At 59.4% G+C, this 21,531-nt stretch overlaps 1 protein-coding gene across 6 annotated transcripts in view; it reads right to left on the bottom strand.

Moving 5' to 3' along the window:
- The window catches only part of IGSF9B (immunoglobulin superfamily member 9B), a 50,543-nt gene that overhangs the window by 19,054 nt on the left and 9,958 nt on the right, over positions 1-21,531 (bottom strand). For 4 of the 6 annotated variants that reach the window (XR_009493348.1, XM_024987418.2, XM_059883076.1 and 1 more), the window contains 16 exons: positions 20,537-20,683; positions 15,268-15,419; positions 14,902-15,019; positions 13,745-13,886; positions 13,343-13,488; positions 11,116-11,258; positions 10,694-10,834; positions 10,495-10,611; positions 10,012-10,162; positions 9,187-9,310; positions 7,008-7,183; positions 5,821-6,047; positions 5,101-5,185; positions 2,859-3,020; positions 2,565-2,610; positions 364-2,013 (listed from right to left, as the gene is read on the bottom strand). Coding sequence is in view for 5 of the 6 variants with exons in the window: in XM_024987418.2 (XP_024843186.1) it covers positions 364-2,013; positions 2,565-2,610; positions 2,859-3,020; positions 5,101-5,185; positions 5,821-6,047; positions 7,008-7,183; positions 9,187-9,310; positions 10,012-10,162; positions 10,495-10,611; positions 10,694-10,834; positions 11,116-11,258; positions 13,343-13,488; positions 13,745-13,886; positions 14,902-15,019; positions 15,268-15,419; positions 20,537-20,683 (3,727 nt within the window). In the remaining variant the exon portion in view is untranslated. The remainder of the gene's footprint in view (positions 1-363; positions 2,014-2,564; positions 2,611-2,858; positions 3,021-5,100; positions 5,186-5,820; positions 6,048-7,007; positions 7,184-9,186; positions 9,311-10,011; positions 10,163-10,494; positions 10,612-10,693; positions 10,835-11,115; positions 11,259-13,342; positions 13,489-13,744; positions 13,887-14,901; positions 15,020-15,267; positions 15,420-20,536; positions 20,684-21,531) is intronic. The other 2 variants (XM_024987419.2, XM_059883075.1) reach the window with 1 other exon arrangement.

Below are 21,531 nucleotides of genomic sequence, written 5' to 3'. Positions count from 1 at the left end.
GGAACCACCCAAAGTCAGGCTCCCAGGGAAGCACTGGGTGACCACTCAAGGGACGCACATACCCTCCCCCATCCATGTCCTCTCCCCTGGCCGCCGCCCCGGGCGGGGGTCTCCTGAGAGCTCTGGGCAGGGTGGAGAAGATCCCTCACGCTCCTGGCCAGGTACCTGGGCAGGTAAGCCGCACCCCCACCCCAGTGACCACACCCTGGCGATGCCAAGACCAGCACTCCTCTCCTGAAGGATCTGCAGCATGTCCAGACAAGCCCTGTCATTCGGTGGATGGAGGGGCAGGGGCAGGGGGTAGGGGGGAAGGGGCGGAAGATGATCAGGTGCGGTGGGCACGAGAGACCAGCTCACACTCACCCTGAACTCGGTAAGGGTGGAGCGGGGGGCTCCGGTCTGAGCAGCTCCTCCCCCAACCTTCGAGGGGAAGGCGTCTGTCCGAACACATCCAAGCTGTCCGCAGGCCCTGTGGGGCCCGGCGGAGGGGAGGGGTAGGCTGTGGCCAGAGTGGTGAAGCCCACAGTGGGCCGGAAGCTGGGGCTGCCGCTGCGGCTGCTCTGGGATGGGGAGCCCGTGGATGGCGTGGACTTTCGCGAGAAGCTGACGGCGGCCGGCGGCTGCAGCGTGATCTCTGACATCTCAGCCTGCTGCAGGAGGCCGGGGCGGGGCCGGGCCCGCGCGGCCAGCTCAGGGGAGCCGGTGCGGGAGCCGATGGGGCTTTGGGTCAGAGGCGAGAGCCGGGAGGGCTGTAGCACCACTTGATGTAAACTGGGCTCACTGCGCCTGGCCTGCCGGGGGCTGGGCCGGGGCCGGGGCTGGGGCTCGTACCACCGAGTGTCCAGGCCCAGCGCACTGGGGCCGCCGTGTGCCCCCGGCTCGGCCGGCTCGGGGTAAGGCAGCACGGGTATGCCCATGCCTTGGCTGGTGTGTCTCAGCTGCCCTTGGCTCACGAGAGGCTGCACAGGCCTGTCCTGCCACTTGGCTGTGGGGGGCACTGGGGCGGGGCCTCTGCCTGGCGATTTGCCAGCCCAGCCCTTGGGCGCCTCCAAAGACAGGATGCCTGGGTAGGCTGCAGGCATCTGCAGGGAGGCGGGCGGCAGTCCTCGGGGGAGGCCGGTCGCAGGCTGCAGGCTCTCACCCACTTCACAAGGGTGCAGCTGGTGGGGGAACATCATGGCCGGGGTCTCTAGACCCCCGAAGGGGAACTCCGGCCGGCCCCAGGGCTCTGGGGAGCGCCCACCCGTGGGCGTCTGAGTCAAGGGCAGTGTGCTGTTGGAAGCGTTCTCTCCATTCTCCTCGGGGATGGTGGGGTGGCCGAAAGGCCCCTCGGCGTGTAGGGGCGGCGAGGACATGACGGAGCTCAGGGGGCTGCCCACCTCCGGCATGTAGAAGGGAGGCGGCTCCACCTCCCCTGGACTGCTGCTGCTGAGGTACCCATAATACTGGCCGTGCTGGAAGGGCCGGGGGGCGGGCGGGCGGGCTTGACCGGTGGCCTGCAGCCGGCTCTCCAGGCCACCGGGGCCCTCCAGGCCACGGGGCTGGAACCGAGGGCTGTATGCTGGTGGTGGCAGGTAGGACTCCTGGCTGGACGACAGAGGGGTCAGCTGGGACTTGAGGGCAGCCACGGACGTGGGCACCAGCGGGTCCTCGTTCTCCTCGTCCGACTGGCGGAACTCGGGGTACATGTCGGTCTCCTCAGCAAAAGGGAAGCCCTCTATGCGCCGGGCCTTGGCGGAGGGCTCCACCTCAGAGGGGTCCATCACGAAGCGGCCATCAGGGCCCCTGCTGATGAGCTCGATGGGCGTGGTGGCCTCCGCCTCGGCCTCCGCCTTGGCCACACTGTACTTCTTGCTGCTGATGGCCCTCTTGGTCTTCTTATACAAGGACAACTCCTTCTCACGCGAGGGGCTCAGCATCCTCTTGGCTGCCAGCTGGCCCTGGTCATCGGAGGACTCGGACGGGGCACGGAGCGTGCGGATGCTCTCAGGGCTGACCTTGCCAGAGGACAGGCTGGGGACAGGGAGAGAGCAGACGGCGTGAGGGGGGCTTGGAGGACATGACTTCTTTCTGTTCTTCCCGCCAAGTACCTGAATCACTTGGCAGGGTGACAGTGAGGAGGAACGGCCGTGGGGCCACGCGTTCTGGCATGAGATACTCTGCCTGGCTCTCAACTGGCTAGGTGGGCGCTGTCCGTTTTCCAAACGGACACCCTGTTCCTACGCTTATTCCATCTGCTACTACTATTTGACACTTCTCTCTAGTCACACCTGCAACTTGACTCCTATATTGCTCAAGAAATGCAAGCTCCTTTTACTATTAACTTAACCAAAACATATAAAGAAGATACATCTGTTAGGATGTGGGAAAAGAAAAAACATCAAAGAAATATATTCTAAAGCCAAAGAGAAACAGTTCATCTGCTCTCTTGAGTTGTCTGCTTCCTCTGTCAGTGTGGACAACTTGAAACTACCATGCAGATCAATTAAGGTGACAAGGCTAAGCGAGCCCCCCACCCTCCACCCCGAACAGCCGTGCCCTCTCCTCCTGCGGAGGCCACTTACGGAGACTCCAGGCTCTTCCTGCAGTGTGTGATGGAGAGTGGAGGGTCTAGAGGGAGAAAGAATGGAGCTGGCTGAGGCTGATGCCACAGAGCCCACCCCAGCTGTCAGCAGGGCCCAGGGCAAAGCCCCGAAGGGAAGCGGCCCCCAGGCGTCAGAAATCGCTCCATCCAGGATCCTGCACCCCCACCTCTCCACCCTCATTCTGGTCCCAGCCACCTCTCCCACCATCAAGGCAAGTCCACTGACAGCTCTGCCCACGAGGTCCGGTTTCTCTGTTTTCAAGGCGACACCCACCTTTCTTGCGCTTGAGCTTCCGCTTCCGCTGCTTGTTGACAAAGCAGGCGGCCAGGGTGCTGAACAGGATGGCTGCGGCCAGGAAGCAGATGGTGGCCACAATGCCAGCCAGGACCGGTCGAGCCAGCCCCTCGTCAGTCAGGTCCGGCTGCGGGAAGATGTCTGAGGGGATGGGGGTAGGGGTGGGGGGTGGAGCACAGGTGAGACTCTTCCCTCCCCCAGGGCCCCAGGTGCCTCTCCGCCCGCATAGGATCCACATGTCTAAGGCTCTGCCCTAACACTGAAGAGGCGGCCTGGTGGGAAGAGGTGGAAGGGCATCGGGAAACTGAGGAGTCGCCACCTGTATCTCCTCCCCATGGGGCAGACTCTCCAGGTGATGACCAGGCCATCACTCACCTGATGACCTCACCAGCTACCCTCACCAAGCAGCACGCTCCACCCGGAAGCCACGCCCAGTTGACCGGACGCTGCGGGAGCCTAAGTATCACATGGCCACAGGGACTCCCGCCAGCCTCTCTACAGGACCAGAGCCCAATAGGGTGACTGCAGCACCACAGGGCTGTCACTCCAGAATGCAGGCTCCCATTCTACCATGACGGTGCAGGTGGGCAACCCCTGCAGGGGGTCAGCACGTCCTGGCCATCACAGGCACATGCTGGCGTGGACAGGGCCATCAGACAACATCCTGTACTATTGGCAGAAGGGCCCAGATCCACAGAGCTTATGAGAGACAGTGGGATTGGATGGGTCCCCAGGATCACACATCACCCAACAGCTCATTAGGAAGTGCCACCCCGCAGGCTCATCAAAGGGAAGCCCACATATCTTTGATACATTTGGCCAGAATCCACTCCCATGTCGATGAGGACATGGATTAAAACAACCCAGATCATGCTGAGTAGAAAAAGAGGGCTTAGCCTTTACAAGCAGGTGGCTGAAAGACAGGGAATGCTGAAGCAGTTGGAGGACGTTCACCAGGGACTCTAGCCACTACTGGGAACCAGACATAAAGCCACTGAGCAGAACAGTTCACTAGAGGTGCCCCCAAACCCTCAAGTCCTCTACCCCGGCCTGGGCTGCAGCTCTCCCCCAGATGGATGCCAAGACAGAAGTGTGCTGGGCTACAGCAGGCACCTCCGAGGAGAAAAAAAACAAGACCAGGTTTCCTAGGGGATCAGTGGTTAAGAAGCCACCTGCCAGTGCAGGGCTTCAGTGCCTGGTCAGGGAAGATTCCACATGCTGCAGAGCAACTGAACCCGCGCACCACAACTACTGAGCCTGAGCTCTAGAGCCCAGGTGCTGCAACTACTGAAGTCTGCATGCCCTAGAGCCCATGCTCCACAAGAGAAGTTACAGCAATAAGAAGCCTGCACACCACAGAGAGTAGCCCTGGCTTGCCACAAGTAGAAAAAGCCCGTGCAGCAACAAAGACCCAGCACAGCCAAAAACAAAAATAAATGAATTAAAAAAAAAAAAAAGAAACCAGCCCCACAGTGCCTAACACACAAGACAGAAGTGTGTAAGGCTCGCTTCCCTGCCACCCCACCATACCAGCATCTCCAGGAATCCCAAGCATGAGCTCGTCGGGCCCCCTCCTGCCCCCTGCCTCCAGGGGGCCCTGCAAGCACTGCCCAAGGACATGTGCCCCAACTTGATCGCTAAGCAAAAGCTTCTTCCCAAACCGAGGGAACCACTTCTGGGGGAGGGATCTGCTACTTGGCAGGGACTGTAACTGGAGAAACATGCGTAGAATTGGGACCAGAGCCAAGAGAAAGGAAGATAAATGGAGACAGTGCTAGGGAGTTGGCTTTATTTAGCCTGAAAAAAATCTAGGGAGAGGAAGGAGAGGAGGAAAACAACACCAAACAGCAATTTTCCAAATGAAACACCCTAATTATAAAGCTGCCTTACCAAGAGGCATCGGTAAGCACCGCTGACCCGTTTCTGTCTCTTTGCTCCAATTTGCACCCCCCACGTTACCCCACAAGTGGATAACACCAGAGGAACAGAAATTTGACAGCAAAAGGACTGAAGTTCTTTTTGACTGTTCTAATGAGAAGGTTAGCTGGATTTCCTTCTGTGGCTACCACAGAGAAATGGTCATGAATTCGGCTCTTCAGGTGGAGAAAGCCTACCCACCTCAAGGTCATGACACAGAGAGTCAGCTGGCGCCCCTCCTCTATTCCGGCTCAGCCTCTCCCCACACGAGCTGGTGTGCCGATGCGGCCCCGACCCCAAGTACCTGTGCTGGAGACCCCGGCAATGTTGCTGGGCTCGCTGATCAGATCCTGCATGACGGCCAGGACCCGGAACTCGTACCACGTGTCCTACAGCCCCAGAGATGACACCCCGTCAGCCGCGCAACCTGTCACAGCCACCAGTACCCTTCCCAGCTGACCCCCCGCCCCTCCCCCCGCCACCAACTCTGCAACTTGGGCTATCTGCCAATTTCCATGGGATAAATACTCGGACTGTGATAGATTCCAAGCTATACGTGTGAGGTCACTGAAAGCAAAACTATAAAGAGATGCAATGTGGGCTCTTGGGACCAATCCCAGCTCTAGAGCATCCAGGGAAGGGAGAAAGGAAGAAGGGATAAATAGCAGGCACATGTGCGATAAGCGGCTGCCTCTCTCCAGCTAGAGAGACGCCAAGGTATAAGGGGAGTCAGCTGGGAAAAAAATACCATGTTCTCCAGGGGCTGAGAACTGCTGAAGGAGGGCTCCCACCCTGGGCTGCCCATGTCGGACTCCAGCCCGCCCTGCGCTCCCTGGCTTTTGGCGGCATGTGGAGACCCCTCAGGGCTGGCCCTGAACTTGCAGACCTTGCCCAAACCCTGGCAGCAGCCCTGGGAGAGCAGGAGTGCAGGTGTGGCAGTATGCAGACAGCCTCCCGACACCTGAGCTCCCAGTGATTCTAGAAGCAATTCACGATCACTTCCAGCAAACACCAGGCTCCACACCTGTGATAGGTCCCTGGCAAAGAAGTCCAACTCGGTGCCAGGAATGCCATCGTCCAGTGTCTCCCAGCGCTCTCCGACGCGGAACTCCAGGATGTAGCGGTCGATGGGGAAGCTGTGGTTGGCAGGTGGGAGCCAGGACAGGAGCACGCCCTGCTGGGTCCGGTTGGCTGTGAGGCACCTCGGTGGGGTAACCAGCACCAGGGGTTCTGGAGTTGTGACAGGGAATGCTGCAGGGCGGGGGGAAGATGATGAGGGGGTTGCTGAGGCTGCTGAACCCCCTCTACCCACGTGTTCCTGCGGCACAGGGACCCCAAGGCGGTGAGGGTCACATCCCCTGGGAGCAGGCGTCAATTTAAGGACCAGTCACATGAAGAGCCCTCCTGATCCAAAGGAAGGAGGCCGGGCAGCGGGCCTGAGCTTCCTGATTCTATCTCCAGAGCGCATCCAACAATACTGGCGGACGAGGGATGGCATCATGGCCCTCACAGGAAAAACATCAGGAACCACTGGCAACTAAGGTGGTATCTTTAAAAAGATACTTTCGTTCCCTTCCAGAGGAGGAGGAACACCTTCCCTCAGCACTGCCCTGTCCCTACAGTCCCCTCTGGCCCAGGTGGAAAGCTGGCCCCCATGGGGGGCTCTCTGGGGCAGGGTGAGCCTTCCTCCACAGCTGCCCCCTCGGTGGCAATAAAGGACCCCGGGTAACACTGGTGTGGAGCTGCCCGGTCACGGCTGCCCTCGCTGGCCGCAGACAGGGGACAAATGCAACAGCAGCCAGGAGGGCACGGCCCCTCCCGGGCCCCTGGGTCAGGAAGGAGGAGATGGGTGCACGCCTGCCACCAAATGAGGCTGGGGGCCAAAGGAAGGAACCAGCAGAGAACAGGAGGAGGAGAAAGGACCCCTAATCCCCCTACAAGGCCACAGGAAAACGGAAACAGGTGGTCAGCCATGAAGGATGAAACCAAAGCTCTTCCATCCACCCGAAGACACATGAGGCTGGCCCACAGGGCCCAAAGTGCTCAGCCAGGGCACTCTGGTCCAGACCAACCCCAAGAGATGGTGGGACAGATCCCTGCTGCGTCATCAGTGACGGTCATAGAAGGCACTTAGCAAGGTGCCTGCATAGAGCGGGCAAGAAACGTCTGCTCCATCCCAGCTCCTCCAGGAGTGCCCGGGCCCGGCCTCACCTAAAGTGTTCACAGTGACCACCTCACTGAAGGCGCTGGTGCCCAGTTTGTTCTGGGCCAGGACACTGAACTGGTACGCTGTCTCGGGCTCCAGGGCTTCCACCAGCAGCCAGCTGGGTCCTGGAGGCACGGGCAGGGACAGCCAGTCATGGGGCCCAAACTGTGCCCGCTTCATCCTGCCCAAGAGGGAGAGAGGATTGGGGACAAGAAGACGGGGTGGGTTACACTGGAGACAGGAGAGGGCACACAAGTGCTGGAGGTGGGGGGCACCCTGGCCTCCCCAGGTTTGAGGTCAGGAACAGGCTGCGACCACTCAGCTATGGCTGACCCTGTCCTCATGAAGCCAGGTCCCTAGCCACTGCTGGTGCCTCATCTATGAAAGGGGACCCTTGGCATTATTGACGCTCAAGAAACTGGTCGAATAACCAGTTGCATTCTGAGAGAACCTCACCCTGAGCAGAGTCTTAAGAGTGGCCCTGCCCTGAGAGCGAGGACACTGGGAACAAGGCAGGTGCTAAAGTGGGAGAGTAATGATGAGCACCAGCGGGACCTGAGGGGAGGCCAGGTGCCCAGCTGCCTGGCTGCTCTGGGATGGTCAAAACTGGCCTGCCTGCGTGACCCAGAGGGCTTGCTCTGTTCAAGCAGGCTGGTGTCACTGAGGAGGAGCTGGGCACAGGACAACAACAAAGAGCGTTTCCCCACAACGGGGACAGGATTCTAAAGCCTTCAGGGTTAGAAGTCACCAAGGACAGCTGCACTGTGGGTGCAGAATGCTGGAATCCAGGGAGAGGTCAGCCCCTGCCCTGCAGCCCGCCACACTCCCCACCGGCCATGAAGCCTGTGCCCAGGCGCACTGTCCAGTGCCACCACGGGGAGGGGACGGCTTCCCGTTGGACTGGCCGTGCAGATCAAGGACCCCCGAGGAGGCCAGGTCCCTACACACCGATGGCTCACAGTTGCCTCTGCCCAGGAATTAGAGCCAGGGCAGCGGAAAGCACAGCAAAGAGAAGCCAGCATCAAAGGTCAGGATGGGAGAGCTGGAGGCAGGCAGAGAAAAGGGGGGAAAGAGCCCCCTAGCCCAAGACTGCCCCTCCCACCCGGCACCCCAGCAGGCAAGCAGGGTGACACAGCGAAGCAGAGCCACAGGCAGCGAGGGGACCAGTCCATGCCCAGACCTTCTGCTCAGGCCTCCCCGAAGGTGGCCACATGCCCTGCCCTGGCCACACAGCCCCCTGGCAGTACCTCACCTGCCCCATGGGGGTGGGACGGGGTTCGCTTCAACTCTGAGCACCCCCAAGCTCACCACCTAGGTCCAGTTTGTGTCCAGAACTCAAAGCCCAGGTACTCAGAGTCTAGGAAACAGGCCAGGTCCCTCTCAACCTCCCTTGTGCTGGAAGTCCACGGAGGGCTCTGCCTGAGTCTGTCTCCTCCTCTCCAGGCCTGGTGAGCCTGGGGCAACACGCACCCTGAGGAGACAGGTCTGGAGAGGAGGAGCTGAGGCTCACCCTCCCTGATCAACAATGTCGCCCCTAATGCAGGTGGCCAGCTCCGGGCTCGGGAAAACCCTAGGTGAGTGTGGACCTCAACCGAGGGCTCTCCTCCCATTTTTTCTACATCTTCTGTCCTCAGCCTGACTCACACATCACTGAGATGCCGGTCAACCCCAAGGTTTCGGCAAAGATCTCCAATCACTGCATCTCACCAAATGAATGTACAGCCAGGTACAAAGGCAATGGACACACAATCCCAGAAAGAAATGCCCATGTGCAGATGAGGGCAGGAAGGTGAGCGCCACTTCACACTGGTTTCTGGAACCATGGGGGAAGGGTCAGGATAAAGCTAATACTAGGCTTGCAGCTGGGCTGTCTTAGGATGCCCAAGATCAGGAGTCTCTTCCAGACTCCAGAGGACAGAGGAACCTACAGGAGCGAGCCAAGGACACAGAAGGGCCACAAGGTCAGCTGAGGACACTCACCACAGGATGGTGGGCCATTCGGGCCCCGGCATCATCCCAGACGCCCCGCCCACAGAAGCCTCGTCACCAGGCAGCACCACACCCACCATCCAGAGGAAGGTCAAGCGGGCAGAGATACACACCCTCCTCATAACCTGCCCCCCAAGCCCTGTGGACTGATGAGGGAGGGATAAGCAGAGAGCGAGGCGTGCAGGGGTGACTCACAGAGGTCCGTACCAAACAGAGAATGTCTGCTCAAATCCTCCGTCGTAGCCTGGCTCCCAGGACACATTGGCAGTTGTCATGGAGACCTGGACCCGGACACTGCCCGGGGCGTGGGGGCTGGTGCCTGGAGACCAAGCAGACACCTCAGGCAGGGAGGAAGGGAACCCGCATGACTGGGGCTGTGAGCCCGGGTGCCCTGCAAGCACGGTGGCCCCGGGGAGCAGTGGGGGCCATGAAGCTCTGAGGAGCTGGGTCTAGCCCCGGGCCCTAGGGCTGAAGGAGGAAACCTGTCCTGCCAGGGAGGCTGGTTCTTCCAGCAGGAGACGGCCTGAACATCAGGGATACGGGCCAAGGGTGGGGAGTCAACCCCTGGTCGTCAGGACTGTGCTCATCTGCAGAACACAGAAGTGCACCTGATGGAGGTCAGCAAAGCCAAAAGGCCCCGTCCCACACGACTCTGGCCTGAGACCCAAACACCATCGTAAGAGCAGCCCAGTCCAGCAGGCCCTCCACGTCTCCAGCAGGAGTTTGAATCCAGGGCCCACCACTCAGTGTGGTGATGCCAGTTCAGGTGTCCCACCCAGGCTGGCCTCGGTCTCTGTGAGTGAGCCTGAGGGGAATACCAGCTTCCACTATGCACCACTAGGTACCGAGTTTAAAGCCAGTGGTAAATGTTCAATGGCTGTTGTTAGGACAGTGGCTGTCTGTCCCAGAGGGGCAGGCATAATGTCCAGGCTGGGGTCCTAGGGACAATGTCTCCAACAGCAGAAGAGCCCCACGAAACGGGACACCCGCGCCAGGCCCCGCCCAACCCCGAGCCCGTACCGATGACGGTCAGGTGGGTGCTGGCAGTGATGCTGGTGACCACGTTGGTGGCGATGCACTCCCACTCCCCGTGGTCCTCCTTGCTCAGGGCGCGGAACTGCAGGCTCCCGCTGGGCAGGGTGTTGTGCTTGCTTCTGCTGGGCTTCCCTACCTTGGCCAAACACAGGGGCGGGAGCGGGCGGCCAGGGCAGAAGAGAAGCCACCGACACTCAGGGCTCCAGAAGGGGGTCAGCACTGGGCTTCAGCCCACAGCCCTCCGCTGCCCCTTGGGAACAGAGCAGTCCCAGCCGTGCCCCCATGGTGCTCCCCGCAGCCCTCCACTGCCCCCGGGTCACCCTCGGGGCTGCCCCTTGGGAACACAGCAGTCCCAGTCATACCCCCATGTCGCTCCTGCAGCCCTGGAGCCGAAGGGTACCTTTCTCCAGGTGATGACGGGAAGGGGCCCCTGCCCCACCCCCCACGAACCCCAGAGCCCAGGGGTACCTTTCTCCAGGTGATGACGGGGAAGGGGTCCCCAGCCGCGGCACAGGGGATGAGCAGCTCCCGGCCGGCCTCCTGCCTGTACTCCCAGCCCGGTAGCACCGTGAAGTACGGGGGGTCCTAGGAGAGCAGGCCAGGCTGTGACACCAGGCATTTCAGGAGCCCGCCTGCCCATATGGAGGCACCCGCAGCCTTGCCTCACCTTCAGGACAAGCCTCGCAGGGGCAGACTGGCCCATGGTCCCCAGGGTGTTGTAAGGCACACAGGTGTAAGTGCCAAGAGCCTCCTCTGTGGCCTCCTCGATCCGGATGGAGCCGTCCTCCATCAGAGTCCAGCCCAGGTTCTGCCGGGCACAGACAGTGGAGCGGAGCTGTGGTCAGTGCTGACATCCAATCCAGCCCTACCAGTCAGACCCGAGCTGCCCCTCTGTGGGCAGACATGTGGGGTGGGGCATCTCGGGTCTGGGAGGATGGCCAGACCTGCTGGGCTTGGCCCCGTGGGAAGCAGCTCTTTGCTCTCCCAGAACTCTGAGGGGAGTGGAGGGGTCCTGCCGGGAACCAGATCCCTGGAGGCAGCATCTCAGAGCCAGGGGCCTCCCGAGACCCACACGCAGCCCTCCAGCACCTTCTCAACCTGCAGGGGGCGGCCATCCTTATTCCACTTGACCACGGTGGCCGGCGGCTCTGCGTCCACGGGGCAGCGGATGTAGCCGTGAATCCCCACGGGCACGTAGATCACAGGGGGCATGTTGAGGACTCGGGCTGGGTCTGCAGGAGTGGGAGTTGGGGCAAGGAGGGATGAGAAGGCACAGCAGGGGCCGAGCCACCCCACAGCCCAGGGCCCAGCACTCTGTGCAGCACCAGGTGCCAGGCCAGCGGGGCCACAAGACAACACGGCCCACCCCCAGGGCTGACCGCCCAGAGGCCAGCACGGCCGTCCCGTTTGTCCAGTCCTGCATCCTTAAGAACCCCCATCTGAATGCACCGAGGCACTGCCGCTCCTGCCCACCTGCAGTTACCCCCAAACACCTCTGTCTGCAGACTTGACAGCCAGCAGGGACCCTCAGCACCCCAGCCCCTAGACTCCCAACCTCAAAGCCAGTGTCTGGCCACTGATAAGACCGGTAAGATGACAGCATCCCTCCCAAGTAGGCGGGACCCCAGGCCCTTCCTCTCCCCACACCCTCGGAACAAGGCTGCTTCTGTGGGCTCCCTCCTGCCTCGGTCTCCCGTCTGTGTAGCTGAGGTGCAGAGTCGGCCACGGAGCCTCTGGAAGGTTCTCGGGCGACAAGAGCAGCAGCCCCGCGACTCGGGTGAGTCATCACCCGGGGGCCACGAAGGAGAACGATCCAGAACTCCCCGGGAGGCGGTGGGGATGAATGGGCGGCTCTGTCAGCGTCTGGAGCCCTTCGCAGAAGAGCATTACATAAATACCAGGCCGAGGTGTATATTTAGACATAGCTTCCTACTTTTGTATGGTGGAAGCTTTTTTTTTTCCCCTCCAAGGTTTTCAAAGGGTTTATGAATGGGAAATACTCTGAACACTGCTTTTTAGTAGAAATAAAGATCCTTGTCTCACCCACCTGAAAATCTCATTCCTCCCCCCACCCCGGATTCTCTTTGAAGGCAAGAAGGAGGTAAGAAAGGACAAGTGGGAGTGGGTGATGCGCTGGAGGGAGACGGGAAACCACTCTTCCCTGGCAGGCACAGCCACAGCTGGAGGATAGGAGTCCTCATCCAGGCAGGTCAGGGTCCTCTGGGACCACTCCTACCAGCCCTGTGCCTCTGTCTCTGCCCCTCTGTGCCCCATGACACAGCAGATGGGATCTTCCCCACGAGGAGTCTGCAAAGGAGCCTCTTCCTCCGGCAGGTGTGGGTGGGACAGACCTGATGCCCCAGGTCACACAGCTGTCTTGGGGCCTCACAGCTCTCAAGAACCTGGGACTCACAGGACAGCAGCTGAGAGTGATCCTCTGCTGTGGAAACTGGGGAGGAGGCCTCTGACCCCAGCAGCAGCAACACTGCATGAGGGCATGAGGCCAGCACTCGGGCAGCCCCCCACCAGGCCCCTGCTCTGCTGGTCTCCTGGGTCACCAGCTGTTCTGCTCACATCCTCAGCTCAGACACCGCTCCAGGCCCTCTCCAGACAGTCACACTCTCGCCTGCCTGCCCCTCCGTGCTGTGGGGGAGCTGGTTCTCCCACACAAGCCGTCAAGTGATGGAGTGCCTGTCATCTACTGCATCAAAAGGGGACCATGTTGCCTGAGTGACAGAGCCATCGGCCAATCAGGAGGGAGGGACAAGCCCTCATCACACTTCCTCTCCCCACCACAACCAGCAAGCTGAACGATGCTGCACAGAAGCCCTCGGCTGCTCTGGGTCTCGGGCAGCCCCGAGAGCTGCAGAGGGAAGGCCCAGAGGGGCCTGGTGCTGGCAGGAGTGGATGAGCCACTGGGAGAGGGCCTGTGCCCCTTACCAATACAGCGGGGGAGCAGAGACCTGGCAGGACAGTCACCCCACCAGGTGTGAGCCACACACATCCTCAGATAGTGAGAAAAAGCACCTCATTCCAGGTGCAAACAGAGGATCTGGCCAGCACCAGCACAAGGACAGTGTCCGGAAGGCCAGCCTGGCCCTGAGCCCAGCCAGGGTGAGGCTGGTGGGATGGATCAGTGGACAGGGACAACCGCATGGCTGGGAGAAGGACCCAGAGCGGGCTCCATTCATGTGCACTAACCAGCCCCGGTCGGGCCTCCTCCAGGGCTGACCCCCTCCCTCGCCCTGGCCCCTCCTCTGCCCACCTTCCCTGAGGCCACCCTCCCGTCCCCAGCATGGCCAGTGCGCCCACTCACACTGCACAGTGAGGTACGCCGAGGCCGAGGGCGAGCGCCCGAGGCTGTTGCTGGGCACGCAGGTGTACTTCCCCGCATCCTCTGGCTTCACCCGGAAGATGATCAGGGTCCCGTCGATGAGGATCCGCACCCGCAGCTTCAGGTCGCTGCAGGGACACAGGACACATGGAGGAGAGGGTCTTCCATGCGATGCCAGGGCACTGTGCCCGGGAGTCCTCCCCATGGCTGATGCGTGGGATAGACACCCCCCACACTGACACTGGTCTCAGCGCCCGGAGCACAGGAAGGGGACCCCAGCCCACCCTCCCATCCCAACCAGCTCCCAGAGCCCAAGGGCAGTCCCTGCTGGGAAGCCTCGCCCCTGGGAGGCCTGGCTGGGCTCAGGGCAGAGCGTGCACTCACTTCTGGAAGTAGACGTTCTCATCCTGCCAGTACCAGGTGTAGGTGAGGTTGCCGGGGTAGGCCTCCGCCCGGCAGGTGAGCAGCGCGTCCTGGGAGATGTTGACAGTGATGTTCTCAGGAGGTGAGACGATGAAGGGAGGCCCTGGGGGACAGGGACAAATGTGACCTCTCCTGGGGCGGGGGGGACCACAGCACCAGCTGCGGGAGCTCTGCCCCTCAGAAAGGGGCGCCCCTAGCCCCGGGAGGAACTGAGCCAGCACTGGTCCAGAAGCAGGCAGCACAACTGAGCAGTTGTCATGGAGACGCATCCAGCTGCTGCCTGTGCTCAGGTTCTTACTCACCCTGCAGGTCCCAAGGATGCACGGGGTCCACAGGTGTGGCTGCACACAGCTCGTGGCAGACACCCACCCATGCACAGTCCCTCTGCCAACCTGGCCCCCTGAATAGCCAACTAACCCCTCCATAGATACAAACACACAGCAAGGAGGAAGGCCACTCTCTCGACCCACAAAAGGAACCGGCCTGCCTCTAGAGGAGTAAGAGGCTGACCACAGGTGAAGGGGCATCAGGGAGAGGAGGCAGGAGAAGCAGAGGACACGGCTGGAGTTCCAGCAGCCCTGGTGCTGACTTTCCAGACATCCTGTGGCTGTCACCAGCTCTTGCCCAAGTCAGGAGGCCAGGTGCAGCCACCCCCGCAGCTCCCTCCAGCAGGGGTGGGGGAAGTGGAGCAGGTGGACAGAGGCCACCCCTTCTGGGGGGCTCAGGGCCCCAGGCAGAGCATCACAGGTGCTGACCCCACAGACACGAGCCCTGCCAAATGCCCTTCATGTTATTTAAGCCTCTGGGGTTGGACTCAATTCAAACCCTTACTTATTAAGGCAGTCACCAGAGGATGGAGTCTGGTGGGGGAGGGGGCAGTCCTCCCCCGGGGAAGGTGGAGACACCACAGGACACCACCTGGACATTCAGAGAAACCAGAAACCCAGTCGGCATGGCGCTTCCTGCCACCCCATGGGAGGGCCACTGAGGGCCACCAAGGGAGCCCGCAACACAGGGATGAGATCCCACCCGGTTCCCTACCATCCCCAGCTAAGCCACCCACACCCTGGGAAGACCCCCAGCTCAGTGGGGCCAGGACTCCCTTCAAGAGGCCTCACCTTGGACGAGCAGGTGGGTGGTGTGCACCGCCTCCCCCTGGATGCTGTATGCACGGCAGGTGTAGGCGCCTCTGTCCTCCCGACTGACCGACGTCACCGTCAGGCTACCCTCACTCACCTGGAGCCAAGGAGACGGATTCAGCTCCCACCCTGGGCCCCACCAACGCCTTCCCAGGTGGAGGGGGCCTCGGGGCCTGTGCACTGGGGAACCTGTGCACTGGGGAACCTCCAAGGTCACAGGTACCGCCCAGTCCGCCTGCCGCCTCCAGCCCTACCTGTGCCTCCGCAAAGGTGAATTGGTGGCAGGACAGGAGGCGGGGGGCAGCAAGGAGGGGGTGCAGCAGCCCGTGACAGACCCACACTCACCTGGTACTTGTTGCTAGCACCTAGGAGTGTCCCCTCCTTCAGCCAGGTGACAATGGGCTTGGGATTCCCAAAAGCTATGCAGGTCATGGTGACGCTACCACCCTCCTTGGCCTCAATGTACTGGGGAGGTGTTTCTGTAAAGGTGGGAGGAGCTGCAAGAGACCGAAGGCATGGGGCAGGCTGGTCAGCTGGCCATCCCGCACATGGGCACCCTGCTCCGGGGCCCACCCCACAAGTCCAGGGCACTCCTGGAGGCAGGAGGTAAGCAGGAGACAGGCTCTGCCCACCTGCCTTCTGGAAGGGAGACCTGGAACTCAACAGTCTGGCTGGATCCCAATTCTAAACTTTCCCTTTTGTAGCCACCTAATTCCAAATAAAGGACTGTTTGTCCAGCACCACAGGGTGCCCCAGAGGCTCCAGGAACATGGGGATAAATGAGGCATCCATATACCTGCAGCCCTTCACACCTCAACCATCCACAGACCCATCTTTCCATAACCCCAGCCCAGCCAGGCCCACGGTTGCAGGCCATACACCATCTGAGCCCCATCAGGCCTAATGTGGATCACAAACCAGGTGGTGTGGGATCACCTAGACCCTGAAGAAACAATCCTACATCTTCTCCCAGCCCAGCCATGGCCACTCCCTCCCAAATTGCTCCCCCAGCACCTGCTTCAGAGTCCTGACTAAAATCCCACCCTGTTGAAACAATCAGCTTTTAACACATCCCATCTCATCTGTCGAAGCTGCTTTTAGAAGCCACCTGATCACCCTCAATCCTCTGGACAATCACCTGGGGTCTTCTGGCCCAGCCTGAGGGTCCACAACACCAGGCTGGGCCTGGACTTCTGACCTTGTCTCAAGGCTCCAAGCTCAAGTCCAAAAGCCACTCGCCCTATAGCCCTGGGCTCAGCTATTCCGGGGTCTACCTAAAACCCTGCCCTCCACATTGATGGGAGGAATGATCCAGGTAGAGTCTGTGAGAGGAGCTGGTAAAACATAAAGCTACTGAATGGTGGTTATCTTGCCAGTACTGCCATCGCTGTTAGCTGCCCAGAGCTTCTGAGGCCCCAAGGAGAAGCTGTGAGAGGGGTCTCCTAGGAGGTAGCCTCGCCCCAGACCCAAGCAATGTTAGGGGTCACAGCTGTCCACCAGCCACCACACATCCCTCAAATCGACTCCAACACTCCAGCCTTCGTGTCTTCCTACAAGTGCCAAGAAATTCCATCCCTGGGATTGCTGCACCTGCCATCCCCCTTCCTGGGCCATACTCACATCCCACCCTTCTGGTGCTTCTACATCTCTGCTAAAATGCTGCCTCTGCCTCACCTGGTCAGCCGGTCGAGGAAGGCACTTGCTGCAATCCTGTCCCCTGAGACAGTTTAAAGCACTTACGACCAAGTCTCCTGAGAGCAGAGATCTCCATAAATCCCAGTATGTGCTCAGCTTTTAGCGCAGCTCATGTATGGAAGTGAGAGTTGCACCATAAAGAAAGCTGAGCGCCGAAGAATCAATGCTTTTGAACTGTAGTGTTGGAGATGACTCTTGAGAATCCCTTGAACTGCAAGATCCAACCAGTTCATCCTAAAGGAAATCAGTCCTGAATGTTCACTGGAAGGAATGATGCTGAAGCTGAAGCTGAAGCTGCAATACTTTGGCTACCTGATGCAAAGAACTGACTCATTGGAAAAGCCCCTGATGCTGGGAAAGATTGAAGGCATGAGGAGATGGGGACGACAGAAGATAAGATGGTTGGATGGCATCACCGACTTGATGGACATGAGCAAGCTTCAGGAGCTGGTGATGGACAGGGAGGCCTGGCAAGCTGCAGTCCATGGGGTCGCAAAGAATCAGACATGATTGAGCAACTGAACAGAACTGAAGTGGCAAGTTACAGAGTCTCAACAAATGGCTGAATGAACAGATGAATGCAATGAAATAGCTGCATGCCTGCAAGCGCACGTGCACACGCGTGCACACACCAACACAAATGCAAATATAAAACTGAAGACAAGATGATGGTGAGATGACCTTCTTCAACAATCTCCCCAAAGCTCCGCTCAGTGTGGCCACAGAGGTGGCCATGAGTGAAGGCTGGGTGACCGGGGAAGCGGTCTTCATCACGCACAACAAACATCTTTGAGAAAGTCAATCCTAACCCGACGTTAAACACACCAAAAGTGATGGTAAAACACATTCTATGTTAGTCGCACAGTCATGTCCAATTCTTTGCGACCCCATGGACTATAGCCTGCCAGGCTCCTCTGTCCATGGAATTCTTCACAAGAATGATGGAGTGGGGAGTCATTCCCTTCTCCAGGGGATCTTCCTGACCCAGGAAACAAACCTGGGTCTCCTGCACTGCAGGCAGCTTCTTTAGCATCTGAGCCACCAGGGAAGCCCCAAAACACATTCTAAGCCCTTGCAAAGGGATCCTGGCTTCCGAGCCCCAGACTGCCTCCTACCCTGGCCCGTGAGCCCATCCTAGCAGAGTCCTGCTGCCAAGCCTGCTCTTGAACTACAGCTCACACAGCCTCGGCCTCTATTACCTCTGTGTCACGCTTAAGGAAAAGATAATACAATAAATTATGTCCTGAAGTGACAAATTAATTACTAATTACATAATTACTTTATTATTTAGGTGCTAATCAGGAAAGCACTTTGAACAATTTCAAGTTTTCAGGAAAATAATGGTTTGACTCCCGATTATTTACCGGATTAGGTGTGAGCCTGCCAGCTGCATTTCCAGCTTAATTCTTCTTTTTTCACACATGCCCTATAATTAATCATGCAGGTTAGAAATAGGCTGGCCTCTCCTCCAAGCAGTTCACCGACAGAAAGCAAGGCCTGACTCGGCCTTTTCTAGTATTTCATATGCAATGAGGAAATAATTGGATTTTCTTCCTCCCAACTGGCCTTGAAGAAAACACAGAAGGAGGAGGAGACAACTTGTGATTCTAATTTTTCATTTTCCCAGGGTGATCCCGGTCAGAAATACCTGACATTCTAGTTTGAAAGAAATGCAATGTTTGTGCTCCAGACTCTTTCCTTCAATAAGGGAAGTGTTTACGCCAGAAGGAACCTCAGAATGCAGGAGGGAGAGAGAGAGGGTGAGGTCGCTCACCTTGGGAGTGGGGCCCTGGTAGGGAAAGCATTCCATGACGAGCTGAGCTCCAGTGCTAAAGCCTGGCCCTTCATTCCAACAAGCAGCCAGGCTCCCGAATGTGGTGGCTCTGCTTCCTCTGGGCCTCCGGGCATGCTGTTCCCTCTGCCCTGGAACACCCTGCAGGCCTGATCCCCCGACCCCCCTCACCTGGTCAACTCCTCTTCCCCAAAGGGTCTCTGCCCAGGGCTCATTTCCTCAGAGAAGTCCCTGTCCCTCATGCTTCCAAAGCTCTACTGCAGTTGCCTCTGGACCTGATTGTCCCCTGACGATCCTTCAGAGCTCAGTCTGCACACCCCCAGAGCCTGCCGAGTGGACATTCAGGAACGCATGTTGATCATGGGTCGATTCCCAAGGGCTCTTCGACCACCCAGGCTGCCTCTGCCAGCCCGAGGCCCCTCCTGGGCTGCCCAACTTGGTCGTTCTCTCCCGTGATGGGGAGGGTGACCCGTATCCTGCAGAGAGTGACCCCCGCACAGCCAACCTTCCAAACGCGGCACAAGGCGTCTTCATCTGCAGGGCTTCATTTAATCTTCACTACAGCCCTGCACACAGGCACGGTTCTTGGAAACAGAATAGTGAAGCTCAGCGAGGGGAGGCGGGTGTCCTGGCTCAGACAGTGAATGAGGTGGACTCACGACACAAGCCGAGTCTCGTCGGCCCGTGTTCCCCGCTGGTCCACCCGCCTCCACTCCCTGGACAGGACCCAGCGGTGATGCGCGGGAGGCAGGCAGGGCTGTGACGGCATCAGCCCACCTTGGGAGATGGCACAAGAAAGCAGGCAGCGTGGGGGCTCTTGGCTCAGCGCTCCATCAGTGGTGCCATCAGCGGTAGGTTTACCTTCTTAATTACATTTTGCTTGGACTAATATTAAGCTGAGTTTTCATTCCCAGCACAGACAACAGCTGGCATTGAAAGGAAGTTGACTCAAAAGCTCACCGGTAGTGGGGACAGCCCACCCAAGGTTTAAAATAAGCCCACCATTGGTCTCTGGGGACTGACGAACAGGAGTCGGTTGCATGCAGTGAGTCAGCAGCCTGGACCACTGCCCCAAGGCCACCACTCCTAGGTCTGTTTGGTCCCAGAGGCCAGTCTCAGACTAAAACACCATTTTCCCAGGGCCCTTGATGGGTTTTCAGGGCAGAAGGTGCACGAGCTGATCCAACCTCATGAGACAAGGCCAGTGGAAACTGGGAGAAGCTCACAAGCCAGGACACTGCCAGTTCCTCTCTGCTGAGCATGGAATTCAGGGTCACAGACATCATACCCACAAGGACCTAAGCTGTGCCTGGGCGTCCAAAGCATACGTGCCATTGAAGCCTCAACAACCAGCTCAGTATGTGTGGCACGTGGCGGCTGAACACACTATATCACAAACTGAATCAAGAGTAAAATAAAGCAAAGCAAAAACCCTGCTCTCCTCCACCATGGGGATCACTTCTTCCACTTTCTCTGGGTTCCAGTGTTCCCGGCTCCTTGGGAATTTCCCCTCCCAAAGGAGGACTCCCAGGGGCACAGGGGACCCTCGGTCCCAGGAAAGACGCTGGCCCTGTGAGAGACCATCACCCTTCACCCCAGGAAGTAAGTACCCACTAGCATAGGAAGGGTTACCCTCCAGGCCGGGACCAGCAGGATTACCACCCGGCCCTGGGTTTGTCCTGCTGCTGCCCATCAGTTGCAGCTCAACGGCTGGCTGACACTCAATGGTTACTCAGGCAAATGGACTAAAGGAAGGCTCTAACAGGGGATCCCTGAAGAGGGTCTTCCTGCAACTGCCCTAGAATCCACCCTGCAGATGCTCAACCCTCCCGGATTCCAGAACCCAGTTCCCGCCCCCACCCATGGTGACCGCCGTCTGTCAGGAGCTGCCCGGCCTCTAGGACTCCAGGACGACCAAGGGGCCAGGGGTGTGACTGGTATCTGACCGGTGGGCCAGGCCAGGGTCTCCAGGAAGGCTGAGGAACTTGGGGCACAGCTGCACCAGGGTCTCCAGGGCAGGCTACAGTCAGGGGCTGAGTCCCAGGGGCATTGGGAAAAGGCTCAAGCACACGCAGGACACACACCGAACACGCTCGCACGCAGGCACACAACCCGCACACCGCGCACCGTGGATGGTGAGATGCACCCAGCTGCCGTTGTGGAAGGTGTCGTACTGCTGGTCGAGCAGGAGCACCTTGCACTCGTACCAGCCCTGATCCTCGGCACGCACCTGCTCCAGCCGTAGGGATGCCTTGTCGTGGAGGCTCGCACGGCCTGTGGAGAGGGACCAAGAGGGTCAGGGCAGGGCGCTGCCCCCTGCAGCCCTAGCCCCACAGGGACAGCCTCCCTCGACCCCAGCCCAGGGCAGGCAGGCCCAGGGCAGAGCGGCCCCAAAAGCCCTGCTCTCTCTGCCCACCAGCTGCACCAAGAAGGCTTCAGTTCTCTGCACCGTCCCATTCTCTAGGGACGGAACAGAGGAAGGAGCTCTGCTGAGGTGGGATAGGAGAGGATGAGTGGCCCTGGGAACCTCCGGCCAGGCTGAGCAACATCCTGTCCCGGGGGTCCCCGTGGCTGCCACGCCCAGCACCCTGTCTGTGTGGCTTCCCTACAGCAGCCAGGGGAGAGGCCACCAGGGACAGGGTGCTGACATCCCCTCCCAGTCCTGCCGCTGGGGCCAGAGAGCAGAGAGGACTGGTCCAGACAGAGCCCAGGCCCCAAGCTTGGCTGGAGTGGGGGTTGCGTGTAGCCTGAGAACTCAGAGCAGCTGGCAGGTAGAGCTCTAATCTACTCCAAGCCACCCTCCCTAACTCAGACCCCTTCCCCAGAGTGCCCTCCGGGTCCTCCCTCAGCCCAGCCCATTCCTCGCCCCAATGTCACGACCTCCTCTGCTTTCCTCCTTGTGTTTTCGACACTGGCAATCTGCCTACAAATCAGACAGTCCCAACCAACCAGGGCCGGAGAGACAGACACAGGAGGAGAGAGAAGGGCAGAGAGAGAGAGAGAAATAGAAGCTGACAAAAATGCAAGGCAGACCTCAGAGCCCAGAGGTAAAGATAAAACCCATGTCCTGCCAGCTTCCTCTTCCTTTAAACCCCAGCGCGCACACACACCCACACACACAC

The sequence above is a fragment of the Bos taurus genome, chromosome 29 (assembly GCF_002263795.3).
Source record: "Bos taurus isolate L1 Dominette 01449 registration number 42190680 breed Hereford chromosome 29, ARS-UCD2.0, whole genome shotgun sequence".
NCBI lineage: Eukaryota > Metazoa > Chordata > Mammalia > Artiodactyla > Bovidae > Bos > Bos taurus.
Note: the sequence above shows the minus strand (reverse complement) of the source record. Positions and strands in the feature narration are given on the sequence as shown.